General features: G+C 34.8%; 1 protein-coding gene across 1 annotated transcript in view; it reads left to right on the top strand.

Annotated features, from left to right (window-relative positions):
* LOC136810729 (mannan-binding lectin serine protease 1-like) overlaps positions 1 to 27,287 on the top strand; it is a 44,041-nt gene that overhangs the window by 14,755 nt on the left and 1,999 nt on the right. The window contains exons 2-11 of the mRNA XM_067067330.1: positions 16,545 to 17,171; positions 21,531 to 21,733; positions 22,301 to 22,426; positions 22,711 to 22,873; positions 23,582 to 23,724; positions 24,497 to 24,695; positions 25,158 to 25,337; positions 25,706 to 25,894; positions 26,461 to 26,640; positions 26,942 to 27,054. Coding sequence (XP_066923431.1) covers positions 17,090 to 17,171; positions 21,531 to 21,733; positions 22,301 to 22,426; positions 22,711 to 22,873; positions 23,582 to 23,724; positions 24,497 to 24,695; positions 25,158 to 25,337; positions 25,706 to 25,894; positions 26,461 to 26,640; positions 26,942 to 27,054 — 1,578 coding nt within the window. The 5' untranslated portion in view covers positions 16,545 to 17,089. The remainder of the gene's footprint in view (positions 1 to 16,544; positions 17,172 to 21,530; positions 21,734 to 22,300; positions 22,427 to 22,710; positions 22,874 to 23,581; positions 23,725 to 24,496; positions 24,696 to 25,157; positions 25,338 to 25,705; positions 25,895 to 26,460; positions 26,641 to 26,941; positions 27,055 to 27,287) is intronic.

Below are 27,287 nucleotides of genomic sequence, written 5' to 3'. Positions count from 1 at the left end.
AAACTAACGATGGCAGTTTATAATAGTCATATCACTTGGTTTTTTTGGGTTTACCTAAAGTGCTACTTACACTGCAATAAAAATGCCGTCCCCAATCTCCTGATAGACGATTAAATAAATTGTGGAATTAATATTTTATCATTTCACAATTAATTTATGACGTTTTCATATCCAATTTGACTTTTTCGAAAAATAAATTTTTGTATTTTGTAATTAAATATAGTACTGTAGTTTGTAGGAGTCAGATAGAGGTAAAGAACGAGCCAATCATTTGTTAATGTGTTAAACCATACGTGGGTCTGTGTGGGGAGGTTTGCTTGTGCCCATCATGCAGGTTTACGTTGGTGGGAAGGTTAGTTTGTCCGAAAATAAGAATTGCGTGGTTCTCTACTACTCGCGAATAAAAAAATCAATCGATGAAAGCAGTCAATCATTCTTATTTGGACAAAGTATAGCATGAGATTTTAGCAGTATGCAATAAATACATAGCCATGCGAAATGATTGTAAAAGATTTTAATGATCACACTCGTCAAAATTCCTGGGTGTCAAATTCGCGACACGCAAAAAGCAAAAGTTGCGCAATTCGAAATTCCTTAACATCATTAGTTCTTTGGTCAAGGGCCATCAAATGTGCGTTTTGGCCGGTTGTTTCGGTAAAGATCCGAGATCATGATATGCTGTTGGCACACACTAACAGATAAATGACCCAGTGTAATATGGTAGACTCATTCTATGTTTTCGCTTGAGTACGCAGCAAAGCAATACCACTAGATCAAGTCTCTTTTGTTGTTTTTTTCGCGGGCAAAAAATCCTAACTAATTATTTTCCGAATTTGGAGGTACTTGAGTGTTTTTTGCTAAATTTTCATACATTTTAATGAGGTTTTGAAATATATTTTAATGTTTTGCTGTTTTCATTTATCGGCGATCCAAAAAATATCTCCAATCTGATTGGTTAAAAAGAGTACAATATATCTTGTATTTTACATGTAAAAATATAAATTGACGAAAAGATGTTGTTGCATTGTAGCGGTAGCAGCAATCTAACGTCACTTTTCTACAAGAGTGCCCTGCGCTTTTTTCCAACAAGAAAGTGCATTTTGTAGATCACCGATAAACTAGTTATCAGACGCAAGCTCGTACAATACAGAAATATTTTACTCTTTCCGAATTTTTTTAACTATTTTCCTCGCCTGAAGGCTCGGAAAATATTATGCAAAAAAATCTCGGCACTCGTAAAATATTTCTTGTATTGTACTCGCAACTGTCTGATAACTATTACATATCAAATGAAAGTAAAAAAGATTCAAGATATGGCGATATCCTCTAGTCTACTTGACTGTCATAAAAAAGAAGGCGCAGTTTAGTTCAGTCAGAAGACTCTAGTATATTTCCACTCTCTTTGTGACCATGTTGAACTTTTTTTGCCAATTAATATAGATTAGAGGGATAAAATATAGTTTAATACCCATTGGTCGTTGGAGAAGCTTCTTAGAATTTTGATTTTCATGGCTTACAACAGCTCAATGATATAGTGGCGATATTCAAAATTCTAGTTCCTTTCCCAATAGGGTAATATCAGCAAGTTTTCTGATTGGAATTCAATTTCTCAACAGGGTGTTGTCCTAACCAAGGACAATCTTTTGATCAAATTTGTTCAGTAGAGAGCTATCCTACTACACGTTTTTTTATAAGAACATCCAAAATTTTTGAAGCTTTTGGATGTTCTTAATTTTTTGGATTTTAAGCCTAAAAATGTTCTTAATTTCACCATTTTGTGAGTATTTTGATCCATTCTCCTAAGAAATTGGGTGTTTTAGAGTCCGCAAAGCCTCAGAATGTTCTTAACTTGTTCTTAAGATTTTGGCCATCGAAGCCTTATGTTCTTATATAGCTCGTTCTTATAAAAAAACGTATATCTAGGATTTTGCAAAAACACCTGCAGAGTTGAGAATTTGTTAGTATCCCACCAGTTGTGCGGCACGGGAAAGTGATAGTACGTCCATAGCTACCTTTGAAAGTTGAAGAATCTAATCCTAAAGCTAAATATCATTTAAATTCTTGAACTTTCGTGTTAATTCAAACATGTGCATGTCAATTGTCAAAAGTTGTACTGTTTGAAAGTGATTGAAATTTTGATTGACATGTGCTTGACAGAAATGTTGATTTGCTCAAAATAACACCTATTTGATTTCAGATGTTGGTATGTGAGGGGTTTTGAAACCGTCAAAGTAGTGGATCGACTTAGGGCTGCCCGATGATAAGGTCAAAACTGGTTCATTACACAGGGCCGGCGAATTGGTTTTAAAAGTGAGGGGGCTAAATGATATAGTGACTAAGGAGGTCCCACCATGGTTGGGGCCGACGGGCCGGAAAATTTTTGAAATTTGGCCTAGAAGTGGTCTAAATTTAATTTTTGTGAAGTTATTGGAATGAAAAAATCAAAAAAGTTAGGCGTTTTTTTATTCTCAACTTCAGTTGAGCTACAATCTGACAATGTCTGTCTGTCTGTGTGTGTGTCTGTCTGTCACAAAAACTTTAGGGCAGCCTGGAGACTTCAAAAATGCTTGGATTTGGCTGAAATTTGGCACACTTGTTCCTTGGGTGAATATCTGGGGTGTTTTTTTCATTTTTTGAAAAGTTTGATTTTTGGGGCCTAGGGGCGAGTTTTTCGTCAAAACGAGGCTAAAACTTTGGGGCAGCCTTGAGACTTCAAAAATGGTCGGATTTGGCTGAAATTTGGCACACTTGTTCCTTGGGTGAATATCTGGGGGTATTTTTTTCATTTTTTGAAAAGTTTGATTTTTGGGGCCTAAGGGCGAGTTTTTCGTCAAAACGAGGCTAAAACTTTGGGACAGCCTGGAGACTTCAAAAATGGTCGGATTCGGCTGAAATTTGGCACACTTGTTCCTTGGGTGAATATCTGGGGATATTTTTTTCATTTATTTGAAAATTTTGATTTTTGGGACCTGGGGACGAGTTTTTCTCCAAAACGAGGCTAAAACTTTGGGGCAGCCTGGAGACTTCAAAAATGGTCGGATTTGGCTGAAATTTGGCACACTTGTTCCTTGGGTGAATATCTGGGAATGTTTTTTTCATTTTTTGAAAATTTTGATTTTTGGGGCCTAAGGACGAGTTTTTCTCCAAAACGAGGCTAAAACTTTGGGGCAGCCTGGAGACTTCAAAAATGGTCGGATTTGGCTGAAATTTGGCACATTTGTTCCTTGGGTGATTATCTGAGGACGTGTTTCTTTTATTTTTCAAAAGTTTTGATTTTTGGGGCCCGGGGACGAGATTTCGCCAAAACGAGGCTAAAACTTTAGGGCAGCCTGGAGACTTCAAAAATTGTTCGATTTGGCTGAAATTTTGCACACTTGTTCCTTGGGTGAATATCTGGGGTTCTACAATTGGGCCTATCAATAGTTTGAAGGCACTGAAGTTGAGCCCAGTGCGTTGCGCACGTTCGACTATACTGATAATCACCAAAGAATATACTACTATATAATAACAAAATGAAACCCTTTAAGCCCCTTTAAGTAAATAAAGCGGACGTTTACATGTTCAAAATTCATAAGTAAAAGTAGATTGAGAGTTTTAACAGTAAGTATACAGTAATAAAAATTAAAATTTTCCTAAGCAATTAAAATGACGCTCTCGAGTCCACACAAATCTCTACCAACCTCATCTAAATCAAGTTTATCCGTTAGATTTTTATATGGATATGGAGCAAAGAAAGATTGTTTAACCGTTTTGGCTTCATTGTTGAACGTAGCCAAGTCTTTTTTCTCACCCTCTCTTTCTCTCTCTCACTCTTTTTTTTTTTTGCAAAAAAGTGGGGGGCTACAGCCCCCCTAGCCCCCCCGGTTTCGCCGGCCCTGACAGGGCGGGCAAATCTTGTAAAACAGGATTGGCGGCTTTTGACGCCCTACTTTAACCGGGTTAATTTTTTATTTCGGGAGATGCTATTTCACGAGCTAAAAAATTAGCGAATCGGCCACAAATTTGCCTAATCCACCGAACCCCTCCAAAATCGAAATACTCAATGAAAGAAAGTGGAAGTGCTAAGATAGCAATTCTCGCCCGAACATTAAATTCTGAAACACTAAAATCTCAATATATTTCGACCATGATTGTAGACTTAGTAAAGGGTAGAGAATGACATTGAGAATTTTATGAATGATCTACAGTGGTTGTAGTAGATTTTTATGTAATATTTTTAGAGTTAATATTTTTCTTAACGCCTCCATTTTGCTTTGAATAAAATTTCAATATTATTCTTTCACGTTTCAAGTTAAACATACGTTTTAGATAGTTGTTTTTTGTCAATGACATTTTTCTCATCAAATCGTACGTAGTAAGAAGTAGAAAAATTACGGAAATGTTTTAAAGTCTAATGTATAAATCAACATGGAACTACTATAGCATAGTAGGCTCTTTCTAGTTCGATATTCAAGAGATATTTCTTCGAATTAGAAAAGGATTCGAATTGTAGGAGAAATTTTGCACCACTTTCCAGTTGAGAGAACCAATGTTTCAGTTTGAATCACAGAAAGATTTGAATTTTACGGAGGTTTGAATTAGAGAGTTGACAGTAGATGGTTTCTGATTTAAAGGGGGTTGTGATATCAAATTTTGGCATTCCGTGGGTCTTTCTTGTGACTGGTGGGAAAGTGGAAGTTGAAATACAGTGTGTACCGAAAAAAGTGGATACATTTTTATATAAAGTAAAATTCTCATTATTTATGCCAAATTTTATGACTTGTATACTTAATATTTCAAACTCCAAAACCTTTTCAATCATCTTGGGAATTTAGTATCTATTGATTTAACAGAGAATTGTAATCTTATTTCAATTGTTTTAAGCCCAGTTTAGATACAGTGATGAGTTATGAGGATTTTACTTTTTATAAAAATTTGTCCCCTTTGGGGTACTCTGTAGCAGGGCGTATCTCACGTTTATCGCTTCGTAGTACACCCTGTGCGCATTGTCTGTTTGATAAAAACATTCCCGTACGGAGACCTCTTCGATGAATTATTATTTATAAATAGCAACACTTCTCTCGTCGTCTCCCCTCTCTCATCAACAACTCCATCGGAGCAGTCGGTTTGAAAAATCTCAAATGAGAAAAAACAATGACAGTAGACATTCTACGTTAATGAATTTTGAAAGCAGCCGTAGGTACTGTGTCTGTGTACATACAAGCTTTTGGGACACACCGTATAACTTTTGATATTAGTTAACATTGTTTTATGGCGTATTGTGTTTTGGGAGATTTCTTCCACGATATTATCATATTATTTCTCCAAAAGTTGGCATGTAAAACGACGATTTTGAGAATCAATTTATAATTTTCATCGAATCTGAAAAGAAAGACTTTGAAATTGAGCCCGGTCGCCCATTGCGATGAAGGCTAGATTATTGCTTAATCTGTCATTATTTGGCAAAGCTCAGTAATGTTAAATTTACAATACACCTTTTTTATAAGAACAAACTTCATGAGAACACCTTTATACTATATGGATTCTAAAGCACCCGCTTCATTAGGAAATTACACAAAGATACTTACAAAAAGGTGAAATTAAGAACATGAGAACATTTTAAGGGCTTGAAATTCGAAAAGTTTTAGTACATCAGAATAGGTTTCAAAGAAGCATTTTCTTTGATTTTAAATATACGTACAATAATGTTATAAATGTTAAAAATGTTGTGTTCTGTAGTCAACTAAAGACTAAGTGCACCACTGATAAGAATAGTGCAATAGAGAAAGCGAAGTGTGTTTCAAAAATTATGTTATTATAAAAAAAAATGTATTGCGATAGTGTCTGCAATGAGGATTACTGATTGTCCCTTTAGGAAACGAGTTGCGAAAAAGAACGGTCCCTTTAAAACGAGGAGTTAGTTTTAACAGGTTATTATCAACGGATATGAGTTCTAAACTATGACATCATAAGTCTTGTGACTAAACGGGATAAGATTTTTTTATCTAAAGCTTAAAATGCAGGATAGATTTTATTTATTTATTTATTTTTTATTTTTTATTTTATAGCAATATATTTCGCAGGTCAATCTCTATGAAAAGATTGTTTCATTTTTATTATAGCAAAATTACCTTTAACAGGCAGTTTTGACTCGTAGTTCTTTAAGACTATAAATGTCAGTCAACTCTCTCTAATTCGAACTTCTATTATCCGGATCTCTCTTTAATTCGAACTATATATTGGTCCCCTCAGCTGGGAAGTGGTTTCGAAGAAAATTTTTGGTCCGATGAATATCGAATTAGAGAGAGTCGAATGTATTTAAATGGAAAGACATATGTGAGAATTGGATTGTGGATTTCCGTACCGTTACACGAGTTCACTTTTATTGTAGTAATATCCAGTCTTTTGTCGAGGCTCGGCAGTTCTTATTATTTGGCACTTTGAGGCAAAGATTGTCTTTATTATGTGTCTTATTTGTTGACAAAATTGAGATAAGATATTATGAAAAGATTTTATGATAATTTGACACTTGATTCTCAAAATTCAGTAATTCAAGGTTCAATGTAGCGTTGCTCTTAAATTGTTCTTGTTTTTGAGCCCTTTTGCTATTCTTTCAAATTCAAGATAATTCAGTGTAGTGTGAGTGTAAGAATAGTTTTTAATTTTTGCTGTGATTTTTCATGATTTGCCGACCTCACGCGAGTTGAAATAGATAGTACATATGGAAATCTAATGAAATATTTAACAACAGTGTGTTAAAAATTTCGTTCAAATAAGTTCTAGGTCAAGTTTGCACGTTTTTATGAAACAATAGGGATTCCAAAAAAAAAGGAATCAAATTTAAGATGATTAAGTTTCAAGAGCTTAGTACGTAAAGAGGGAGGACAGTGTGCTTATGTGTTCACAAGAGAGGCAACATTCATTGCGAAGCTATAACCTTGGGTAAGGAAGGGCTTTAGGAGGCCCCCAAGCGGTTTGCGTGGTGATGTGATGGGACTTTTTTAAATTACGCCTCTAAGGAGGTATGGACTCTAGTTCCTCGAATTGATTTCACCCAATTGAGAACCCCATTTCTGTTCAACTCTACACCTAATCTTTCGTTACAGAGTCAGTTGTAGCAATACAGTAATGGAATTTTTCTCGGGAAAATAAAAAAGGTCAATCCATGTCCCTCGATTATACTGGTTCAAAATTAAAATATTTTTTTACTATTTTGTGCTTTTTCGACACTAAGAATGTCGACCATTTTATGTTCAGAGGTAATCTTTAGATGTTTAACCTATTAGCCCCAAGCTTTTTTGACTTTTGTATCCCCAGGGGGGGGGGGGGGGTAGAATCTACCACCCTCGATTATTTTCGATCTAGAAGAGCTAATGGCCATGAAATTTGGTACATATGTTCTCCATCATGATACAATTTTCCAGGAAAAAAAAAAATTGATGACGTCATTCAAAAACTGATGACGTCATCACAAAATTTCCACCTGTCGGAAAAAAGCCCAAATATATGGTTTACAAAAATGTCTATTACAGTCGAACCAATAAAGATATTTCGATTCTGTTTGAAGATTCTGAAAGGTAAAAGACTGTTCTTTAACATAATTGCCGGTTTTGCAATTATCATGAAGATTTTTTTTTTTTAATCTATGCTGAAGATGAGTAAAATTTTCAAAATATCATTTTCAAAAATTTTCTTTAGATTTTCTAAATTTGTATTATCAATGCCTATCACGTGTCAAAATTTGAAAATGATTGAATAAATAGTAAGTTATCAGCACTTTAAAATTTTGAGTTTTAAGGATTTTAGCTGGGTTTTATGTCATGTTTCACAATAAAGTCATAAAACCTGATCTGGACAACCTATGACCCTAAAATTTTGTACAAGTACTCTTAATAAGATTTTATTAAAAATCAGAAAGTTTCAAGTCGTTTGAAAAATTTTTCTCCGAGATATAAACAAAAGAACTCCAGCGTGGTAGATTCTACCCCCCCCCTGGGGCTAATAGGGTTATTAATGCTTTTTAGAATTTGACAATTAAGAACAGTCGAGTCCCAATAAATATATTGAATTAATCCTTATTAAACCATAGCCCTCTGTTTTCCCCTATCTCTGACGTAAGCAACCTATGCATGTATTGAATAGGAAATGAACTTATTTCCCATCTAACCCTAACCCTAACGCGCATGACCTGCGAAGTTTTCATTGACGCCGGATTGAAAATAAACTCTATCGCCTGGTTTCGAAAAATGTACCTTGTGAAAACGAAGAAAGCGCTACACTCAATCCGTCATCTCAAAAGCGACGCAAATCGTAAAGCCTCCCTTTTCTTGTTTGAGAAAGGTTAAACATTCAAGTCTTGTCTGGATGTCCAGGTTGTAAATTTCTTTCTTACTTTTCATGTTTCTGGTTTATCGCCTGGTCTTCCTATTTGCATTACAATATTAGAAGACAGCGCTTACGTACTTTGTCAATTCAAATATTGTGCGAGTTTAAAAAATGCCAAAGGTGGGCTTTCAAGCGTGTAGGTAGACCAAGTTGTAAATAGAAGAAATAATAAAATAAAAAGATAATTTATTTTGATTTCCAGGCTAATTGCCATTGCGTTTTAAGCCCGAAGGTCTAGAGGTGAAACTTTAACCCTTCTTAGGCAAGAGAAATTGAAGCTGCTTATTTCCCACAAAAAAACGCGCGTAGAACGCGCTGTAATCAATACAACGGATTGTATCTAGCGGTTCCTTTGTTTTGGAGGACTACATTTTTTGAAATCTGGCCATAGATTTTAGTTTCAATCCGGCATTTGTGTAAAAGCTACGCGCGGGCGTTCTGGATGGGAGATAAGTGGTTTCATTTCCCATCCAGGAGTCTCTCCTATAGCCCTTTGGGTTTGAAACTCAATGACTCTTCCCTCTTTTGGGCCTTAAACTCAATGTTAGTTAATAACGGTTCAAAATATGATACATCGTCCACATAATTAGAAAGGAAATCAGTTAAAGGACGGGAGGTTTTTTCTCGTGGTTTATGACTCATTACTTTAGATTACTCTAATAGTTGCAATCAATCAAAATTTAATGAAAAGTTCTATTCAATGGGAGAATAAAAATGAAGCGACAAAACTAACTAGCATGACATCATCAATCGTACGATTTTTAAAGCCAGACCTCTAGAATGGAGTGCTTTTTCTAAGCAAAATTCTTCCAAATTTGTGTTATTTAGACACTCTATCGTTGATGTGATTTTTTTTTTCACGAAATTTGTTAATTTGATTGCGTCATTTTTTCCAACTTTTGGAGTAAGTTATATTTTCATTTGGAACATCACTATTCGGTCAGTTGTGTAAATTGAGAGGAAAAATTGTGTAGCTGACTGACTGGTCCACTAGAGAAAGTGTATATTTTGTAATGAAAGGAGGTACACTACTCTATTTGATAAACCGGTAAATTTTTATCGAGGCTTGACTGTTCTTAATTTCTTTTCTTTTGAGATACACACAAGAGCATCAAAATTGTTTGGAGCCTTCGAGTGTTCTTAACTTTTTGAGTTTTAAGTCTAAAAATGTTCTTAACATGTTCTTATTTTCAGCATTTTGAAAGCATTTTAGTAAAAATTTCTGCAAAGCCTAGTGATTTTTTGCCTTATGTTCTTGTACTTTTACTTTTACTATTACTATTCTAACCATTGAAACTTATTCTTTCGAAGACAAACCTGAAATAAGGTTACCAACCAGTAGTTTGGTGTTAAGAGATTAGCGTATTAGTATATTTTGTTAACGGTTTTTATCTCATGTTTTGGATTATAATCGTTATATAGATATTTGCGAGTCTAATATTAAAGAATTTGTGGGAGGAACATTTAAAATGCTCTAAAATGTTTGTGTTGCGTGTGTGAAAAATGTGTAAATGGCCGATTACCGTCGACCCATGCCAGTTTCCCAAAATTAACGAAAATTCCTTCCGAAGTTATTTTTACACTTTTATTTGGATTAGCGCTCCTTAGGTTTGACAAAATCAACAGATTTCGTAAAGATAGCTTTTTTAATCTACTCTAATCTACTTAAAAGGTTTTAACAACTTAACGGTACTACTAGTATGACGTGACGCGTAAACTTTTTAAAAGTATTTTGATAGGGTTGTTTATATATATTTTTTTACTCCAAAAAATTTGGTTTTATTTTGTTTAAGTCCCTTAAAAAAGACATTGACTCTCCAAAAGTCGAACGCTTTCACTGGTCATGGGAGGTCATTGGTCTTAGGTACACGTTTTTTTTTTATAAGAACAAACTATATAAGAACATAAGGCTTCGAGGCCCAAAAATTTAAGAACATTCTAAGAACATACTTAAAAACAGGAGACTTAAAAACATGCAATTTCTTAAGAAATTTCATCAAAATGCTCAAAAAATGCTGAAAATAAGAACATTTTAAGAACATTTTTAGACTTCAAATCCAAAAAACTAAGAACATCCGAAGGCTTCGAAAATTTTTGACGTTCTTATAAAAAAAAACGTGTATTTTAAGGAATCCTGGAACACACTTTTATGGCGTTTTTTTGTTTTTTTACCTTCCTGCGGTCTGTCCTGCGAGAGAACCTCAAGTCACGTGAGTTTCAGTTTTTCTCGCGTTTTTAAGCTCTGTGATTCCACCAGCTTATAACAATTTATCATACTTCAAGAAGCTGAAAACAAGTCTGAGGTGATATTTTGAAGTTTGTAATGTTTATACTACCTGGAACTTTTGAAAGTTTACAATTTTTTCTATAAGTGAAATGAACTTTAAACTGAACTTAACCTTTTCATAAATTACGTTACGAACATCGTTTGCCTCGTTTTGGAATTATTGCCATGGTGATTAACTCCCAGTGGATTTTATTACAACTACTTTTCCATTCATAAAAAAATCATTTCATGTCTCAACGGACATAATCACCATGGTAATTATTTGAAAACGAGGCAAGTGATGTGCTTGACGTAATTTCTGAAAAGGCCTATTAGTGAGATGAACTTCAGTTGGGGAAGGAATTTGGTCAAATTTGAGAAGATTCTTGTGAAAGATTAATGGATAATTGGTTATCTGATAAATGTTCTAACGGTCTTTAGAGTACATATAGTGGATTTTTTGTACTGCTCTAAACACTTGTGAAGTTTAACAATTTCCCACGTAATCGTTACTTGTGTATTCATTTTATCAGTTACAGTTAATAATTTGTTGTATATCACATAGAGAAGGTGTACGCATGCGTAATTTACACCATATGTAGTTAATTCCGTGATAAACAAAGAGTAATGAATACGTAGGGGTTGTACAGTCGCTTTCGGTCGGGCTTGTGGATGGTGAAATTTGTCGTTCTTTTGGAAATTTGTCGTTCTTTCTTGATGTTGCGAAGTAGGTACTTTCTCCCCCTCATATTTGTATTGTTCAAACCCCAAATCCGTAGCTGAGAGTTAAAGAAGCTTTTTTTAACTCAGAGATTTAGATTTTAGATTATGTTGATGTTGAAAAATGGGTTTGTAAAGTAAGGGTATGTAAAGCGCCCTCAAGGTTGAAAGAAAGAGAATTGTTAGTACGAAACCTTTGGAAGTCACATAGCGGATATATAATGTCATAAATGATTTTTTCCGCATTCTTAATCGAGATATTTTAAATCTGGTTTCCTATGGTGAAATAGAACTTATTTTGAAAAAGCCAGATACGCAGAGGCTTTATTTGAACTATTTTCGGCTACGAATACTTTTTAAATCGGTCGCTAAATTTTGACATCTTTTAATCAGCTTTATCGGACGATACGTAGTCAACTTAGATTTGACGTAACAACATTCTAGGGAGAGGCTAGGGGAAATTATCAAAGGAATGACGTCATCGGAAGAAAACAGGAAAAATTGACTTTTATGATTGTGTGAGAGATGTCAAAGCCAGTAGACGGGACTTTTATGTCAAAATATTTGCCGGGAATACAACATTCCATTCAGCTGGCGTATAACGTTGTTTTGACGTTGCTTTTTCAGTTATTCGAGTGGTTATTCGCAGTAAATCTCAATCGCACTTTTAAGGTTCAAATAACACTGTATGCTTTACAATATAAAACCGTCTAGATTTACTTATATTTATTCTGTATACAAATGCAAATATTGAAATCCAAACGGAATTTTCCCGCGAGTAGGCGTTTGTTCATTGTTGTTTTCCTTCAGTATGTCAATTTGATGACCGACGGATTGTCAATTTAAAAAAAAATTTGATGAAAGAAATGATGTGCGTCTCTTCCGTCAAATATTTTGATGGTACCTTTTTTTTCGTGAAAACAATACAATTGACGCTCTCTAATTTGACGTTCTACTATTTGAAACGCTCCCTTATTCGATGAAAATAAGATTCCCCTTGAAAATCGAATTAGAGAGCGTCAGCTGTGTAAAAATAAGCCTTCTCCTTATTTAAGGGCTACTTGGACATCACCGATATATTGTAAAAGAATTACGTAAATGTAACAATATTTTATTGGTGGATGTTTGAAGTGTAAAATTAAAAAATTTAACCATTGAAACGTTACTTTAAATATTCAAACAACACTTACGAATGTATTGATAACATATACCGCCCTTACCTTGGCTTTAATGGAAAATGCTGATTGCCATGTATGGAGCAGGCCTGGTGGAACAACCATAAAAGTGGGATGTAAATGAGAAAGAATTAGCCATGAATTGGAGAAAAAAGTATATTTTGCTCAAAAGTGGGGAGGCTGAAGTCTCCCCAGCCTCCCCGCTTCCGCCGGGCCTGTGGAGCGAGAGTGTAGCAGGAACTGAACGATCTGCTTCAAACGGTAGAAAGTTTCGAAACTTTTTTCTACTTGAATTGGTGAGAAGTTGAACCTTAACTTGATTCTAATTTATAGGGCAGAAATAAACTATCCATAGAAAAGTCTCCCTTCGAGATATATGTTCACAACATTACTAATTTGAAAGGAGTGGGCTTAAAATTTTGATAGTCTGACTTACCGAGTGATGTCATTCGATTGATACAAATTTTCTTCTTTCCTTTTTTAACTCTCTTCTCAGACCTATGTCTTGTTATTTTAATATGATGAAAGAAATCGTAAGCGCTTATTCATTCATTTTCTACTGTATGTGGCGTTGAAGAAAGAAGTAGATTCTAATGATGTGGAACTAAAGTTTAGATTTCAAAAAAATAGTATCAGATAGTTTTGAAACAAAATGAAGCCGTTAAGATGGTCGATTTTGGGAAAGACACGAAACCACTGACCTTTATAAACGCTGGGCAAAGCTATATCTGCCATCTTTGATCTGAGTTTTTTGAAAAAGGTACCCGGTGGGTTGATAAAAATTAACTGCAAACGGCGCTACATCATCAAAAGTATCCAAGGAAAAGTAGATCTAGTGCTCTCAATGTATTTACACCGCTATTAAGAATTTTTCAAAAAAACTCCGATCAAAGATTTTGCTTGACCGAGATAGAGAAACTTGGTCCAGGGTTATTTACTGTAAAGGTCAATGTGCGAAACTAAGTTTGGATTTAGAGAAGTAATAGATACAGTCAGGGGGGTTTGGAAATAAAATGAAGCTATTCTATTGGTTAATTTAGGAACTTGCCTCGTTTCCGACCAATAGGATGATTTCTGTTCGTTTCGAAAAGTCAATATCCTTGCTTGAATGTCAAAGCTGTTTTAGATGTATACAAAGAGGTATTTGGCAATTAAATATACTTAGATTAGAGTTGATGTAAAACTTAAACTTAAGAACATATGAATTGGCAATGAGGCATTTCAAAATTATTGACAAAAGATTTGCTTTTTCTGTGACGATATTGACAGTTTCTTTTATTAATATTGATGCTGTGATGTTTGGCAGTCACTAGTCTTAAGTCTTATTTTAGACTACAGCACTACTTTGGAAGTTGATTAATAATTGATTTGGACAAAGAAATTATTTTCATTTTGTTAAAAACCAGGCCCGCCGCAACAACCGTAAAAGTGGGGAGACTGAAGGTTCAAAATTCGATAGGAATTCGAGAAAAAGAAATCTCATTCATTAAAAAGTGTGGAGGCTGAAGTCTCCCCAGTCTCCCTGCGTCAGCCGGGCCTGAAGTGGTTTTTAAAGTGGGTTTTAAAGATTTTTCTTTTAATAAAATCTGCCACGTTTTTTTCAAGACACACTGTATTGTTAATTAAAAGAATTATAATGATTTTATTTTCATCTCATCTCAATTATGTATTTATACTTATTTAGGAAAGGAAAGTTTTTGTTCTAAAAGATACGCGATGGAAGCGAGCGCCGAATATTAATGGGTATTTCTTCTTTCTAAAGGCTAAAGAACTGCTGTTTGTGGAGTGAATAAGAAAAGGGGAGTCAAAATTAGTAATATGAATAACATCTTGGCGCCCATTTCGTTTCGGCGCCCCCCCCAGAAAACATCACCACGCTACTGTTATGAGAGTAGAGATCGAAACAGTACGTTCTAGGTGCCAAAATTTTATGATTTTTTTTATTGTGATTGGTTGAGTGTGTATAAAAACGTTTTTTTAATGTTCTGTTTATTGCTAAATTAAATAAACAAGGGTTTAGAATTACATACTCTATCCTCTTCTTTTATCCTCCCCTCTCAATTCAAATCAAATTTGTATTTGAATTTGAATCATCCTTGATTGATTATGAGGGTTGATAGATCGTTGGTTTGCTGCGTAGTGGTAAGATTGTTACTACTAACTTTTTTTTATAAGTTTAAGAAGAAAATAGAATAAAAACTTTAAAGCTTCATAATACAGTGTATCCCAAAAAATGGACAAATTTTTACTTAAAGTAAAATCCTCAAAACTCATTATCTAAACTGGGCTCGTATACTGTACAAGTCATAAAATTTGGCATGAATAATGAGGATTTTAGAGGGACACACTGTATATCATTGTCTGTTTAGTATTGTTGGAATATTTACAGTTCAGTGTAAATGTTTGATCATCAAAACACATTCATTTTTGAAGCATTTACAATTATTTCTTATTCGAATAATATTTAACAATTTATTAATGAACAATATACCTTATCAGGGAAAAAATGTCGGGGGAAAGTGACGAAAATTTTGAGGGGGTGATGAAATTTCCCCCCCCCCCTATATTTTATCACCCGACCATAACTTTGACCCGATTTTCTAAACCCCAACCAAAATTAAAATCTAAATTTTCGGGGAAAAGCGACGAATTTGAAATTTTGGTCGGGGGAAAGTGACGAAAATATCTCTAGGTATTTGATGTAAAGAGCTCTTTGGAAAAGTGGAAAATTACTTTTTTTACTGGAGCACACTGTAGAACGGAGATAAACAGAGATATGCAAGCCTGAAAAAACTAAAAGTAATAGATCACAGATCACAACAGTAAATTCTCGTAGATTTCGAGTGTAAGTTGTTATATTTTCATAGTACACTCTCTGTGACTTGGCTAAGTGTGACATTGTCAAACTAAAACTTGAATGAAGGGTCAATTTATTTTTATACTCTACTACATTTTACTATACTCTGTTAAGAGAGAGAGTGAGAGAGATTTGATCTGTGAAATTTAACACTATACACCTTTGTTTGATAAAAGATACTACACGTTTTTTTTATAAGAACATCAAAAATTTTCGAAGCCTTCGGATGTTCTTAGTTTTTTGGATTTGATGCCTAAAAATGTTCTTAAAATGTTCTTATTTTCAGCATTTTTTGAGCATTTTGATGTAATTTCTTAAGAAATTGCATGTTTTTAAGTCTCCAAAGCCTTAGTATGTTCTTAGAATGTTCTTAGATTTTTGGGCCTCGAAGCCTTATGTTCTTATATAGTTTGTTCTTATAAAAAAAAAAAACGTGTATGTGTGTTTCTAGAGTGTAGTGATTTGTTTGCTTGTGTTCAAGGAGAGAGAGAGAGCTTTGTTGACAAACTTTAGGTCACTGAATTATTTCAATTCTAATTGATTTATTAAAGGAGAGAGAATAATAGCTGTCAGAAGCGATATCTTTGAGTCTGACTAGCTTCACCATCGAAAGGTAGAAGTAATGCCAGCCAGAGAATCAGTGTCTGTACAGTTAACTTTATGCTGGATTGACATGATGAAAAAAAACGTAATAGTCAATGTTCCATAGTGTTGCGATATATAGCTTCAACCTGTTTTGAGTCTGACTAGATAGTCATGATATGCTGTCGGGGAGTTTTTTTTTTGCTCTACCACAAGAAAAGTAGAAATTATTGCAGTGTAAAAAAGATTTTAGAAATATTATAACTTACCTACAATTTTAAGAGGTCAAAGTCACAAAAATAGGCTGCCAAAATTGAAGAACCCTTCCGTGTAAAACCAATACGACCTTGCAAGGGCGAGCAAGGGTGAGCAACCTGTTTTGTAGGGGATACTCGACTGGGTGATGGAATTTTGTTAGCATGCTTGGTTACATAGTTTCAATTGAACGTGAAATAGCTCAAATCCTCAAATTGTGAAATTAAATTATTAATGATTCCAACGTTTACTTCCCGCGTGAGTTTGATATTTTAAATCAGGCTGAAAAAAGACATCTAATCATTTCATTTTCTTTTTACCTTAGCAATACAAACACAACAACAACAACAAAAAATAGAAGACAAAGAAAACAAAGATAAACACAAACATTAACACAAACTCATCTCAAAAATCGCCAAAGAAGACGGTTATTATATGAGAATCTTAACCTTAAACGTCTCCTCTGAAATTGGATTATGAATTGAGAAAGAGGCTTCCAGACAACAATCGTCCAAATAAAAATACCTCACACGTTTATGAGTGAAAGATCTTTATTTGGATTTTGACTGGATATTACCAAAATAAAGAAAAGGTCAAAACGTGTCAAAAAATTGACAATTTCTACATTTACAATACTTTGTCTTGAATTTGAATAACAAGGAGGACATCATTGAATGTTGATGGATCAATAGTTTAGTGGAAAATTGATCAATAAAATCTAACTGGCACGCGCGTGGTAGATCTTTTACATAAATTGAAATTCAGCTGAGATTTTCAAGTGAAGATTTGACGATCGCTATTCTATTGAATCTCTTTCGCTGAATCGCAGAATTTTATAGAACAACTCAACCTTTATCAAAGTTTACAAAAATGATGTTAAATCATGTCATTTTGGTTTGGATCCTCTTAATCTTGGCAATGTTCACTTTGGTCATGTCTAGCCAAACGAAAGGTATGAAATTTAATATAATTTCTTTATGTACTGTCATAGCATTTATTTCTAAAGCATACTTAACCTGCAGCAATACTTATTGATATATTTATTTGCACATCAATAAAGTAAGTGTAAATCGTGCCTATAATTAATTTCGAGCAACATTACATTTTTTAATATCTCACGATTGCCCGGGGGAACTTAGGCAAAATTTGGTACGGGGACGTGCCGCTGGTCAGGGTCCCTATTTAGGCTCTGGAGAGATCTGACAGGTTCCAAAAACTTACTATTTTTCAAGATTTGTATCTGACAGGGTCGACTTCTGGTTTTGTTGACAATTTTCAGGGTGGAAATTAGAAAATCTTTCAATTTTTCGTCTACTTTTAGTCATTTTTGCAACTTTTCAGCGTGAAAATCGGAAAGTTTTTCGATTTTTCGTTCTGACAGGGTCCCAAATTTACCAAACATTCATATCTGACAGGGTCCACTTGTCAAACTCTAGCGGCACGTCCCAGTCGGCCGTCAAAATCTGTATGGTTGATGGGGCACTTGCTTACACTTATGCATCTCAGAACTATATTCGTGGAAAATATATCCCAGCTGGCACACAACGTTGTTTCAACGTTTATCTAACGTTCACAACGTCCATTTAACGTTAGGTTAACGTTGAAACAACGTTGTGTGCCAGCTGGGTTTGCTGTAGTGTAAGGAGTCCTTATACCAATCTCTAGTCAGTCTAGTCTAGTTCCTTCCTTTCTCAAGATCTTTATGTACCTTATCGGCCCTTTTTACACCTTTCCTAATTTAACGCCGGCCCCTTTTACGCCACAGCTTGATTTTGGGCTTACGCCAATTAGGGCTGTAAATAACGCCAAAATATGTTAGAATGGCTTTTTATGCTTCAATTTACATTAAAATATCATTTTTCAGTAGTAAACTGTTGAAAATTCCATTGAAAATCACTGATTTTTGCGAAGTTTTAGATATGGAGTATAACAATGGATAATTTTTTATTTTCGAATCATATATCCAAAATCCTTTAAATTGAGAAAAATAGTAAAAAATTAACGCTACTTGTAAGTAAAATTTGCAAAATTTTGGCCCTTTCATTTCGGCCTTTTTAACGCCGGCCCTTATTATGCCAAGAGCCTAAAAATAAGGCCAATAAGGGCCGGTGTAAAAAGAACCGATACGGTATCATAAAGTCTTCCTAGAAATATCCTTGTTATCAGAAATCAACGTCATTAGACGTACTTTGTCTATAAGCTATGACGTGGGTTTTCGTGGGCTATTTGCGAAGTTACGGCCTCAAAGAAAATCTACCTACACATTTAATGTTCGAATTAAGTAAATAATTTGTCTGAAAAAGAACAAAAACTTTTTACGAATTAAATAACAAAAGCTTTGATTCACAAAATTAAAAATACATAACTTAAAGATGAAGCCAAATAATTTTTATAATAATTTAAGAAACTGTTTTCGAATTAGGGAAGATTCGAATCATAATTGTTACATTAGCGAAAGAAGAAAATGGAGTTACATTCTGATCTTTGCTACCCCTTTTTACCATTTCATAAAAACACATCAGTAACACCTCTGAAAGCTCCAATGCTTAGCAATCTCCTTTGAAGCTCTTTTGACACACAATCTAATTTTGCTGACCATACAGTGCCAAGTCTATTCTTATGTTGTATTTCATGGTTTTGTGCTTATTAGTTTATTTTTATTGGTAGAGCTATTTTGAAAATATTTTTCACATACTGAAATTGCCGAATCTCAATCGATATCAATCTGATCCGTCAGATACAGTAAGATACAGTAAGTTGGGAATACCAATAGTGAGGTAGTTCATTGATTAAGGTATAGCTATTGTTTTAACTGAGACACATATTTCAAGTATGCAGCTTGGTCATTCATTTTGTTGAGATGTTCGTTCGTTAAGATGAAAGTCTGTTTTACATTTCCTCAACAATAATAACAACTCGATATACATTCACTCGCCATCTGGATAAGGCCATATCTCACGAATATTCTGTCGATTGGTAGTGTGAAGGTTTTGATTGCAGACTTGCATCACAATAGACTGTGTTCGAATTCCAAGCACATCCAGGCAGGGTGTTAGGGAAATATGGTGATAGACTCTCTACCTTCACTCAAATAATAACAATGTTTAGAAATTTCTTCTCAAAAAGATTTGAAAATTTTTACAACAAACTTTCGGACCATCTTGAACTGGTTTAAGTCCAATACATAGTGCAGGTTCATGGAGGTTGCCAAATTTACTATGAGGTTGTACACGGCCACAATTAGCGTACCAGAATCCACCTTTTTTGATAATAGCGCAATTCCCATCGTTGTTACCATCCTTGTCTACATCTTTGGCAGTAAACTGTTTGCCATTACCTGTAAAAAACACATCAGTACCTTCTCTGAAATCACCAATGCTTAATCGATAGAAATCTGCTTCGTCAGATACAATAAATTGACCATACCAACCATGATATATGGTGGGAGTATCTCTAGCATCAGTTAAATAATAAAGTTCGTATTCTCCTGATTTGGTAAGCTGATGAAGGTTTTCGTTACCAAGATAATAATCTTTGGGTGCTCTTCCGAATCCGTTTTTGTATTTGTCAAATTTTGTGTCCCACCAAACGCCACCGCGAATTCGGTAAGTGAAAGCCATCCATCCTCCCCCTTGAAAATCCATATTACAGAAGACATCACGCTCACCTTTGCCAAGAAGATTGACTGAATAGAAACCAGAAGCTTTTGAACCACGATCGTAAACATCTTGACAATCTCGAATATCTGTGAACAATTTTGAATCTGTAGAAGTTTGAAAATCACCTGTTACTTTTGTTGTTGTGGTGTTATAAAAACTACATTTGATTGGATTTATGTTTGATGTAAGTTCGATGAGAAACGATGCACATTTGATCATATAATGACATTTCGAGATACAATGTTGTTCGAATTTGACATCTGTTGAGCTGTAGGGGAGTTTACTTGGCTTTAAGTTCATAAAAGCCAACTCATATCGAGCTGCTATTATAACTTGGCTGTCCAACAAATATGAAAGAATGATCAAACACAGCATTGTCATAAAAAACACGTTCTCTCCTTCCCTGTTTACTAATATTATTTTCATAAAGATATTTACGAAATTTATTTTCTAGATTACTCTGATTACTCCTTCGATTCAATCAATAATTTCTTCAATTTTCATGAATTTTTGAACCAATCAGATCCATTTTTTTCTCAATTCTTTTCATACTTATCACTATGATATTAATAAATGATATTATTGTTACAGACTCCTTGATTTTTTAATTTTTGTTTAAATTTTGAATATTGACATTGTCTTTTGACATACCGTCACCGTATTGTTATTAATGGTGAGGTTATGTATTTGCGCTTTTGAGGACGGTAAAGTGACTGAAGCGATTTGGAATGACCTGCAGTTCTGACCCGCAAAATTGAGGACGGTAAAAGTGCTGATTTACCGTCGTCCTCAGCTGGTCATGATCTAGTCAAATTAGAACCTTACCGTCTCCGTCGCTGAAAAATACACATACATAAACTCGGTATTAATAGCGAGTTTTTGTATGCGTCACCTTCCGATTTGCCTGAATCCTGGTCAACCGGGGTCGACGGTAAACAAGCACTTTTTCGATTTTGTTGGTCAAAACTGCAGGTTATCCAAATCGCTTCAGTCATTCCGCTCTCCTCAGAAGTGCAAATACATAAATTCACCAATATAATCCCTGGGGAGTTTTTTAATTTTTTTGTGATTTAAAGGGACATAAAATTAATAAAATGTAAACATTGTGCGAACCACGTGTCATTAAAGAGAACAATTAAAATCAAGTGTCCCAAAAAGACTTGTAAAACAATTGAAACAATCAAAATCAGCCATATTTGTTTTGATTTTGTATCCCGCTGTATACGGTTTGTTTACAAATTTCGTCAGTACTTTTATGTCCCTTTAAGAGGGGCATTTATTCGATATTTCAATATTATTTTATATCATTTATTGGATGTGCAATAATAATTTCAATTTTAATTTTAGAGATATAGAAACGAGTCAAAATTAGTTTGAGAACTGAAACAACACAATTATTAACACACATATCCAAGTTTTCCCTTTTTTTGATTCTCCCTTAAAGGTACCCTCACCTAGAGGGGATACCTTTATCAAAAGAAAGTGTTTATTTGAAAGGGGTGTTTATTCGAATGTGCGTTTATTCGAATGTGTGTTTATTCAAAATGATAGGATACATTTAAATTTTATTCATTAATGTCCCCATCTAGACAGCCGACAAAGACGTTTCGAATACACAGGTTGTAAAATCAAAGTCTTCTTCTTCAATTTAGGTAATTGCAAAGACAAGATCATCACATCCCAACTACACGGACAATTTTCATCCCCAAAATACCCAAAAGCATATCCGAACAATTGTCAATGCAAATGGAACATTTCGGTACCACTCGGCTATCATCTGATGTTAAATTTCACCCAATTTGAATTGGAATGGGGAGAAAAGTGTGAATATGATTACGTCACTGTAAAGAGCAAGGTACGTATTGGAGCCCTTTAAGGCCACAACAATAATAGTTTTGAATCATGTTCAGATGTTACAATTCCGTTCCGCTCCGAAACAAAATGAAGCCATTCTATTGGTTACATTCAAGTTTTACGTCACTTCTAGCCAATAGAATGGCTTCATTTCGTTTCGGAACGAAACGGAACTGTCACGTGCAAACGTGGTTTTGAGGTCAAAACGATGCATGACGCAAAGAGAACCAAATTTCAGCGAAATCAAACCAGTGGTTATGCTGAAAGTGAGCATTTTGGGTAAAATACGGACCGGTCTATAGTTCCGACAGGTGGCGTTTTACAGACCAGCCTGCAATGTAACAAATACTAATGGGATAGGTCTACAACTGATCAAAATTTCAAGGTCGTAGCACTTGTTAATCTTGAGATTTTAAGTGGGCCTCGGCCCTCCCCAAGATGCTGAAAGGGTAAAGGGTACTATAATCCGATGAATTAGCAGCCTCTAGTTTTTGGGCACCTTTATGTAGTTTAGAACGTATCAAAAAAGCAAATCATCAATATTTTCATAACCCTCTCTCTTTTTTAGAATGGAACGTTTGGGAAGTTTTGTGGTCAACGCAACGAGATCAAATCTTTAGCAGCACCACGTGACCCTTTGTTCATTTATGATTCCAACATTCAAGTGAATTTCCACACAGATTTTTCAAATGAGGTAAGCTCTTTGTTTGTTTTTGATGTTTTAGGCTGATTATTGGCAATAAAAATATCTTTTCCATTTTACCGAAATAAAAGACGAAAATCAAAAGGTAAAGCCGAACCAGAGGTAGGAAACTTTTCAAAACGTAAATTTGCAACTGCAATCAACTTTGAAGGCTCTCTTTATTTTAATAGCTGTCTACCTGAAAGTCGGGGATGTCCTGTACATTTCAAAACAGCCTGGGTGCAGTATTAAAATCTGTGTTGTGATCAGTACAAATACCTCAATCTTCTTACTAGGTAGAAGTACATGGATTCGAGGCTCATTTCGCTGCAATAGACATGGACGAATGTTTATTTAATAATGGCGGATGTAATCATTTTTGTCATAATTTCATTGGTGGATATTATTGCTCGTGTAAGATTGGATACCAATTGGGTCCCGATAAGAAAACGTGTATAGGTAGGTATACCTGTTTCTGTTTAAGATTTTCAGGGGATGTGAAACCCGCCCCATTCGGAGGTGTGTGGGATTTTGCATAGTTTCGCAGCGCTATCAAACCTCGTTGTTGTGCCGCCGCATTATTTTGGCTTTCGGGTTAGAATCACTTACTCAGGTATTGATTGCATTAATAGATTTGAAGTTATCGCCGTTTTCCATAAATGACGTCATTTGAATCTTACCGATGACGTATTTTTTCGACGAATTTCATAACGTCAAAATCAGTTTATTGCCGATAAATTTAAATTTTTGACCCAGCACTTTCAATAACCTTCTCGTTAAAACGCTTCTGCTGAGCTATATGCGAGAGTTAAGGAACAATGGGAAGCGGTCGGCGTCACGCAAAATATGTTTTAGACTTTCCTTAACTCACCTGAGTAGTTAGGACTGACAGTTTTTATCCAATTAAACCCCGCCCCGATGGAAGATTCGGCCACAATTTTCACCGGGGCTGTGGGACAGGGGTGTTGTTAATTATAAATTGAATCGTCTTCCGTGCTTAGATTTTCTTATTTATTTATTTATTTATACGCGTCACTTAAATGGCCTCATAACTTTGACAAATTTTAACTCGATTATCATTTTCAATGAAATCTTTGAGTGATGGTAATCATAAGTTGAAGCGTCTATCGTATCTTTTGAATTTTTATTTTTCTCTTATATTTTCAGTCAAATGTTCAGGTATTCACTTAGATCAAATGCGTGGTATCATCAAATCACCCGAATACCCCCTGGATTACCCACCAGAAGCAGATTGTGATTGGTCAATTCATACCACCAATGGATATTATATCAATTTACAGTTCATCGATGTAAGTTTTTCTACGTCTTAACTCAACACTTCTTGGATATTTCACTTCACATTACTCGATAGTTTGCAAAGAAAAAGCACGTTTTAGACCACGTCGAATTTATCAGAGGAGGAGATTTGTAATTGTAATTTCATTGTCTTTAACAAACGTTGCTCTCCTTCGACGTACTTGCTCTATTGGGGTCAAGCTGGAGTTTTTACAAGTTCTTTGATGACTCTGTTGGTCGTTAAATGTTGAGACAAACGATTTTATTACTTTTTCTAAAGAACGCGTCATCCCTATTGTTTAAAAATAACCAATCAGTTAAGCATCTTGTAAAAACTCTAGCTCATCCGCTCTATTGCTTTAAATCCGCCAGTGAAGAGTGGTAAGGAAGCTAAGGGGAGGGGTTCAAATTTATGACAGATGAGTCTTCATTTTTATAAGGATTATAGCTAGAAGAAATGATCTCTTTCATTTTGAACCCACTTGGATCCGCTGTTACAGAAAATCTCGGAATATGACGATATCTCGCGCATTTTTCTAGCGATTATAAAATAGGGCATATTTTTTCAAATGAGAGTTCCGGAAACCTCTTAATTTTTCTTTGCAGATCACCACCCTGGCATGTAAAACGGGTTATTAATTTTTGTAGTATGCTTATTGAAGAAAGAATTTTCTTTTCAGAAAAAAAAAATAAAGGAAACTTTATTTTGTATATAGCCTACATATTTGTATGTTATCATAATCTTTCATAGAGTCCTAAAATTAAATTCACGGCTTTATGTTTCAGTTCCACATAGAAGACCATCATGATTCTTTATGCCCGTTCGATAAACTGGAAATCCAAGATGAACATTCTAAAAAAGGACCGTTTTGCGGAAAACAACCACCAGCACCATACCGGTCAATGTCTAATTGGTTGATTGTTGAATTCAAAAGTGATAATTCACAACAAGCCAAAGGATTCCAAGCAAAATATTGGTTAGAACGTATGTTACTCTTGTATTTCGTAGACCCTTATTAGACTATAGTCTGCTTTTGTACTATCGCATCTATCATACTTTTTCTTTCTATCTTGCAACCACTCCGATTGATTGACCTCTGATAGGCTACTTTTTGCTTTTAGAACATTTTGTAAAAAAACATAGTCTGAATCGCAGTTCTCTATAGTATACTTCCTAAGCTCTTTTCGCTAGAGAAAGTCTATAAAAAACACTGTTGAACTCTGTAAAGGAGTTTTAGAGCAGAGAATCTTTGCATTGTTAAAGATTTGCTTTTTGCTCTAATCTGTTTGAAGTTCTGGATCTCACAGGAGGATAGGATGATCAGCTAGTATTTAGATCTTAATTATATTTTACATATTTCTTCTTTTTACTGGTTGTTCTCTGGCGATTGTCTAATATTTTCGTCCTTCTGGCAAACGTGAAATAAATATTTCTCTTTTCTTTTAGCAAAGAAATGTACAGAATTGATTCCACCGGAATTTGGGGTCATGACGGGCTCAAAGAATTTCACGTTTAAAGAAACGTTACGTTTTACGTGTGAACCGGGCTTTGAATACATCGATGGTACTGCAGAACGTACGTGCCAAGCTGATGGAACATGGACCGGGAAAACGGGCCGTTGTAACCGTGAGTACTAATTTCGTAGAAAGCTCTTGACTATCTCGTTTTTGGCAGCAATATGTTCACTTTAAATCGAATTATATTTAGCGTGATTAAATTTCGCGTTTTTGGGAATTATTGGCTTTTTGGCTATACTCCTTATGTGTTGTTTAAAGTTATAAAACGTTAATTAAATGCGGCAAAGCTTTAATTACTAAACAAAGCTTACTATTACTACACATTATTTTATGCTGGTGCAATCTTTAGTTCTTTATTTCTTGATAATTTGCTCTCGATATTGTTTCGAATTTTCTTGAGCACTTTGTTATTCTCTTTATTTCACAGTATGTAACATCATTTTCTAAATAAATCAATTATTTCTCCAATATTTCCAGAAATTATTTGTCCATTCCCACGGAACCGAAACTACAAGACGACAATCGCCTCCAACAGTAACATAATACATCACGTTAATGTAACGGTCAAAGTCATTTGTTCTTTGTTCTACGAAAGAATTGGTTCAGATACAATGGTTTGCCAAAGAAACAGAACATGGTCTAACACAGATACTTATTGTTTGAAAAGTGCGTCTATCAACTTTTTCTAAAGAGCTTTACACACCCCCTTCTCACGGACTCGGTAGGATTTTGGCTTGGGATGTCAATTCTTTTGTTTTTAAGTGAGATAATTCAGTATGGATGGGAAAATAGCATAATATTTTGCAGTGAGGATTGGTTTATTTGATTATTTTCAGTGGGGACAAAAATAATTTTCCACCAGGGACGGTTTTTTGCCCAACTTTTCCAGTGGGAAGGAGTTCCATTTGGTCTGTGAGAAGGGGGTGTAATCATTGACTCTGGAAGCAGTTTTTCAATACCGGCTAGTCAAAATCTTCAATCGTAGTTTTTTTAAATATGGTACCCTAATGGTAATTGATTTTTGCGATTATTTTTTTTAGAGATACGCTAAAGGGAACTATATGAACTATGAGAATCGCTCTTACCCAACTGGCACACAACGTTCATATAACGTTAAATGAACGTTAAAACAACGTCATGTGCCAGCTGGGTGAGATCAGCGAGAATTTTTTCTTACAATTACAGTAATGTTTTTATCCGACTTAAAAAATAGCATTCTATTTATTCCACAGCGTGTGGTATGGCGTTTCGTCGACATCCGACAATCGAGAAATGTTCTGCCGGGAAACATCGAACTATAACACGAAAGAATTCTCAACCATGGATGGTGGCTATTGTTGAAAAGAAGCCTGGATCGAGTCCAAAAATTATTTGCTCTGGTGTTTTAATTAATCAGGAGTGGTTTATAACAGGTATAAATTTAAGCGATCTAAGTTTTGAATTTAGCATTTGGATTAAATGGGAAATTTGATTTTCGATTTGATTGGTCCAATCATACTACATATTTTCCCAAAGTATCTCTTATATTGCTGCAACGCATAACCATGATTTAGTAGCGAATTGATCAGATATTTTTGACAAGAGTTTAGTTTTTCGATCTTTTAAGCACGGTTGACTGGAATCTTTGCAATTTTTGAGAGACGAATTCTTGCAGCAAAAAAGCTTCGTTAAATACTTGTGGTGAACACATATTATTTCCATTTTCCTTCTTAGTTGCTAACTGCGTAGCGTTCACCAAAGAGAGACATGGTCAAAAAGGATATTTGGAAATTATTCTTGGTAACTTTGAATGGGATAAACCTCATCAAGAAACTGCGATTAGAAGGGTAAGCTTAATTGTTTATTGTATTTATTGTTTTTGGTGTATGTCGACAGACAGACAAATTAAATCCGGCGAATTCGAAGCCTTCTGTGCAAACTTTTGGCAAAATCACCGAGTTAATATCATTAAAATGTTCTCAGGCCGTTGATACGGAAAATTTTTTGTGTCTTTGGCCGGTGAAATTCCGGGCTCAGTAAAACTAGATAAAACTCTTACTTAATATAGTCATTTGTGTAA

The sequence above is a fragment of the Clytia hemisphaerica genome, unplaced genomic scaffold (assembly GCF_902728285.1).
Source record: "Clytia hemisphaerica strain Z4C2 unplaced genomic scaffold, Clytia hemisphaerica genome assembly, whole genome shotgun sequence".
Classification (NCBI taxonomy): domain Eukaryota; kingdom Metazoa; phylum Cnidaria; class Hydrozoa; order Leptothecata; family Clytiidae; genus Clytia; species Clytia hemisphaerica.
This window is presented reverse-complemented; position numbering and strand designations above follow the sequence as displayed.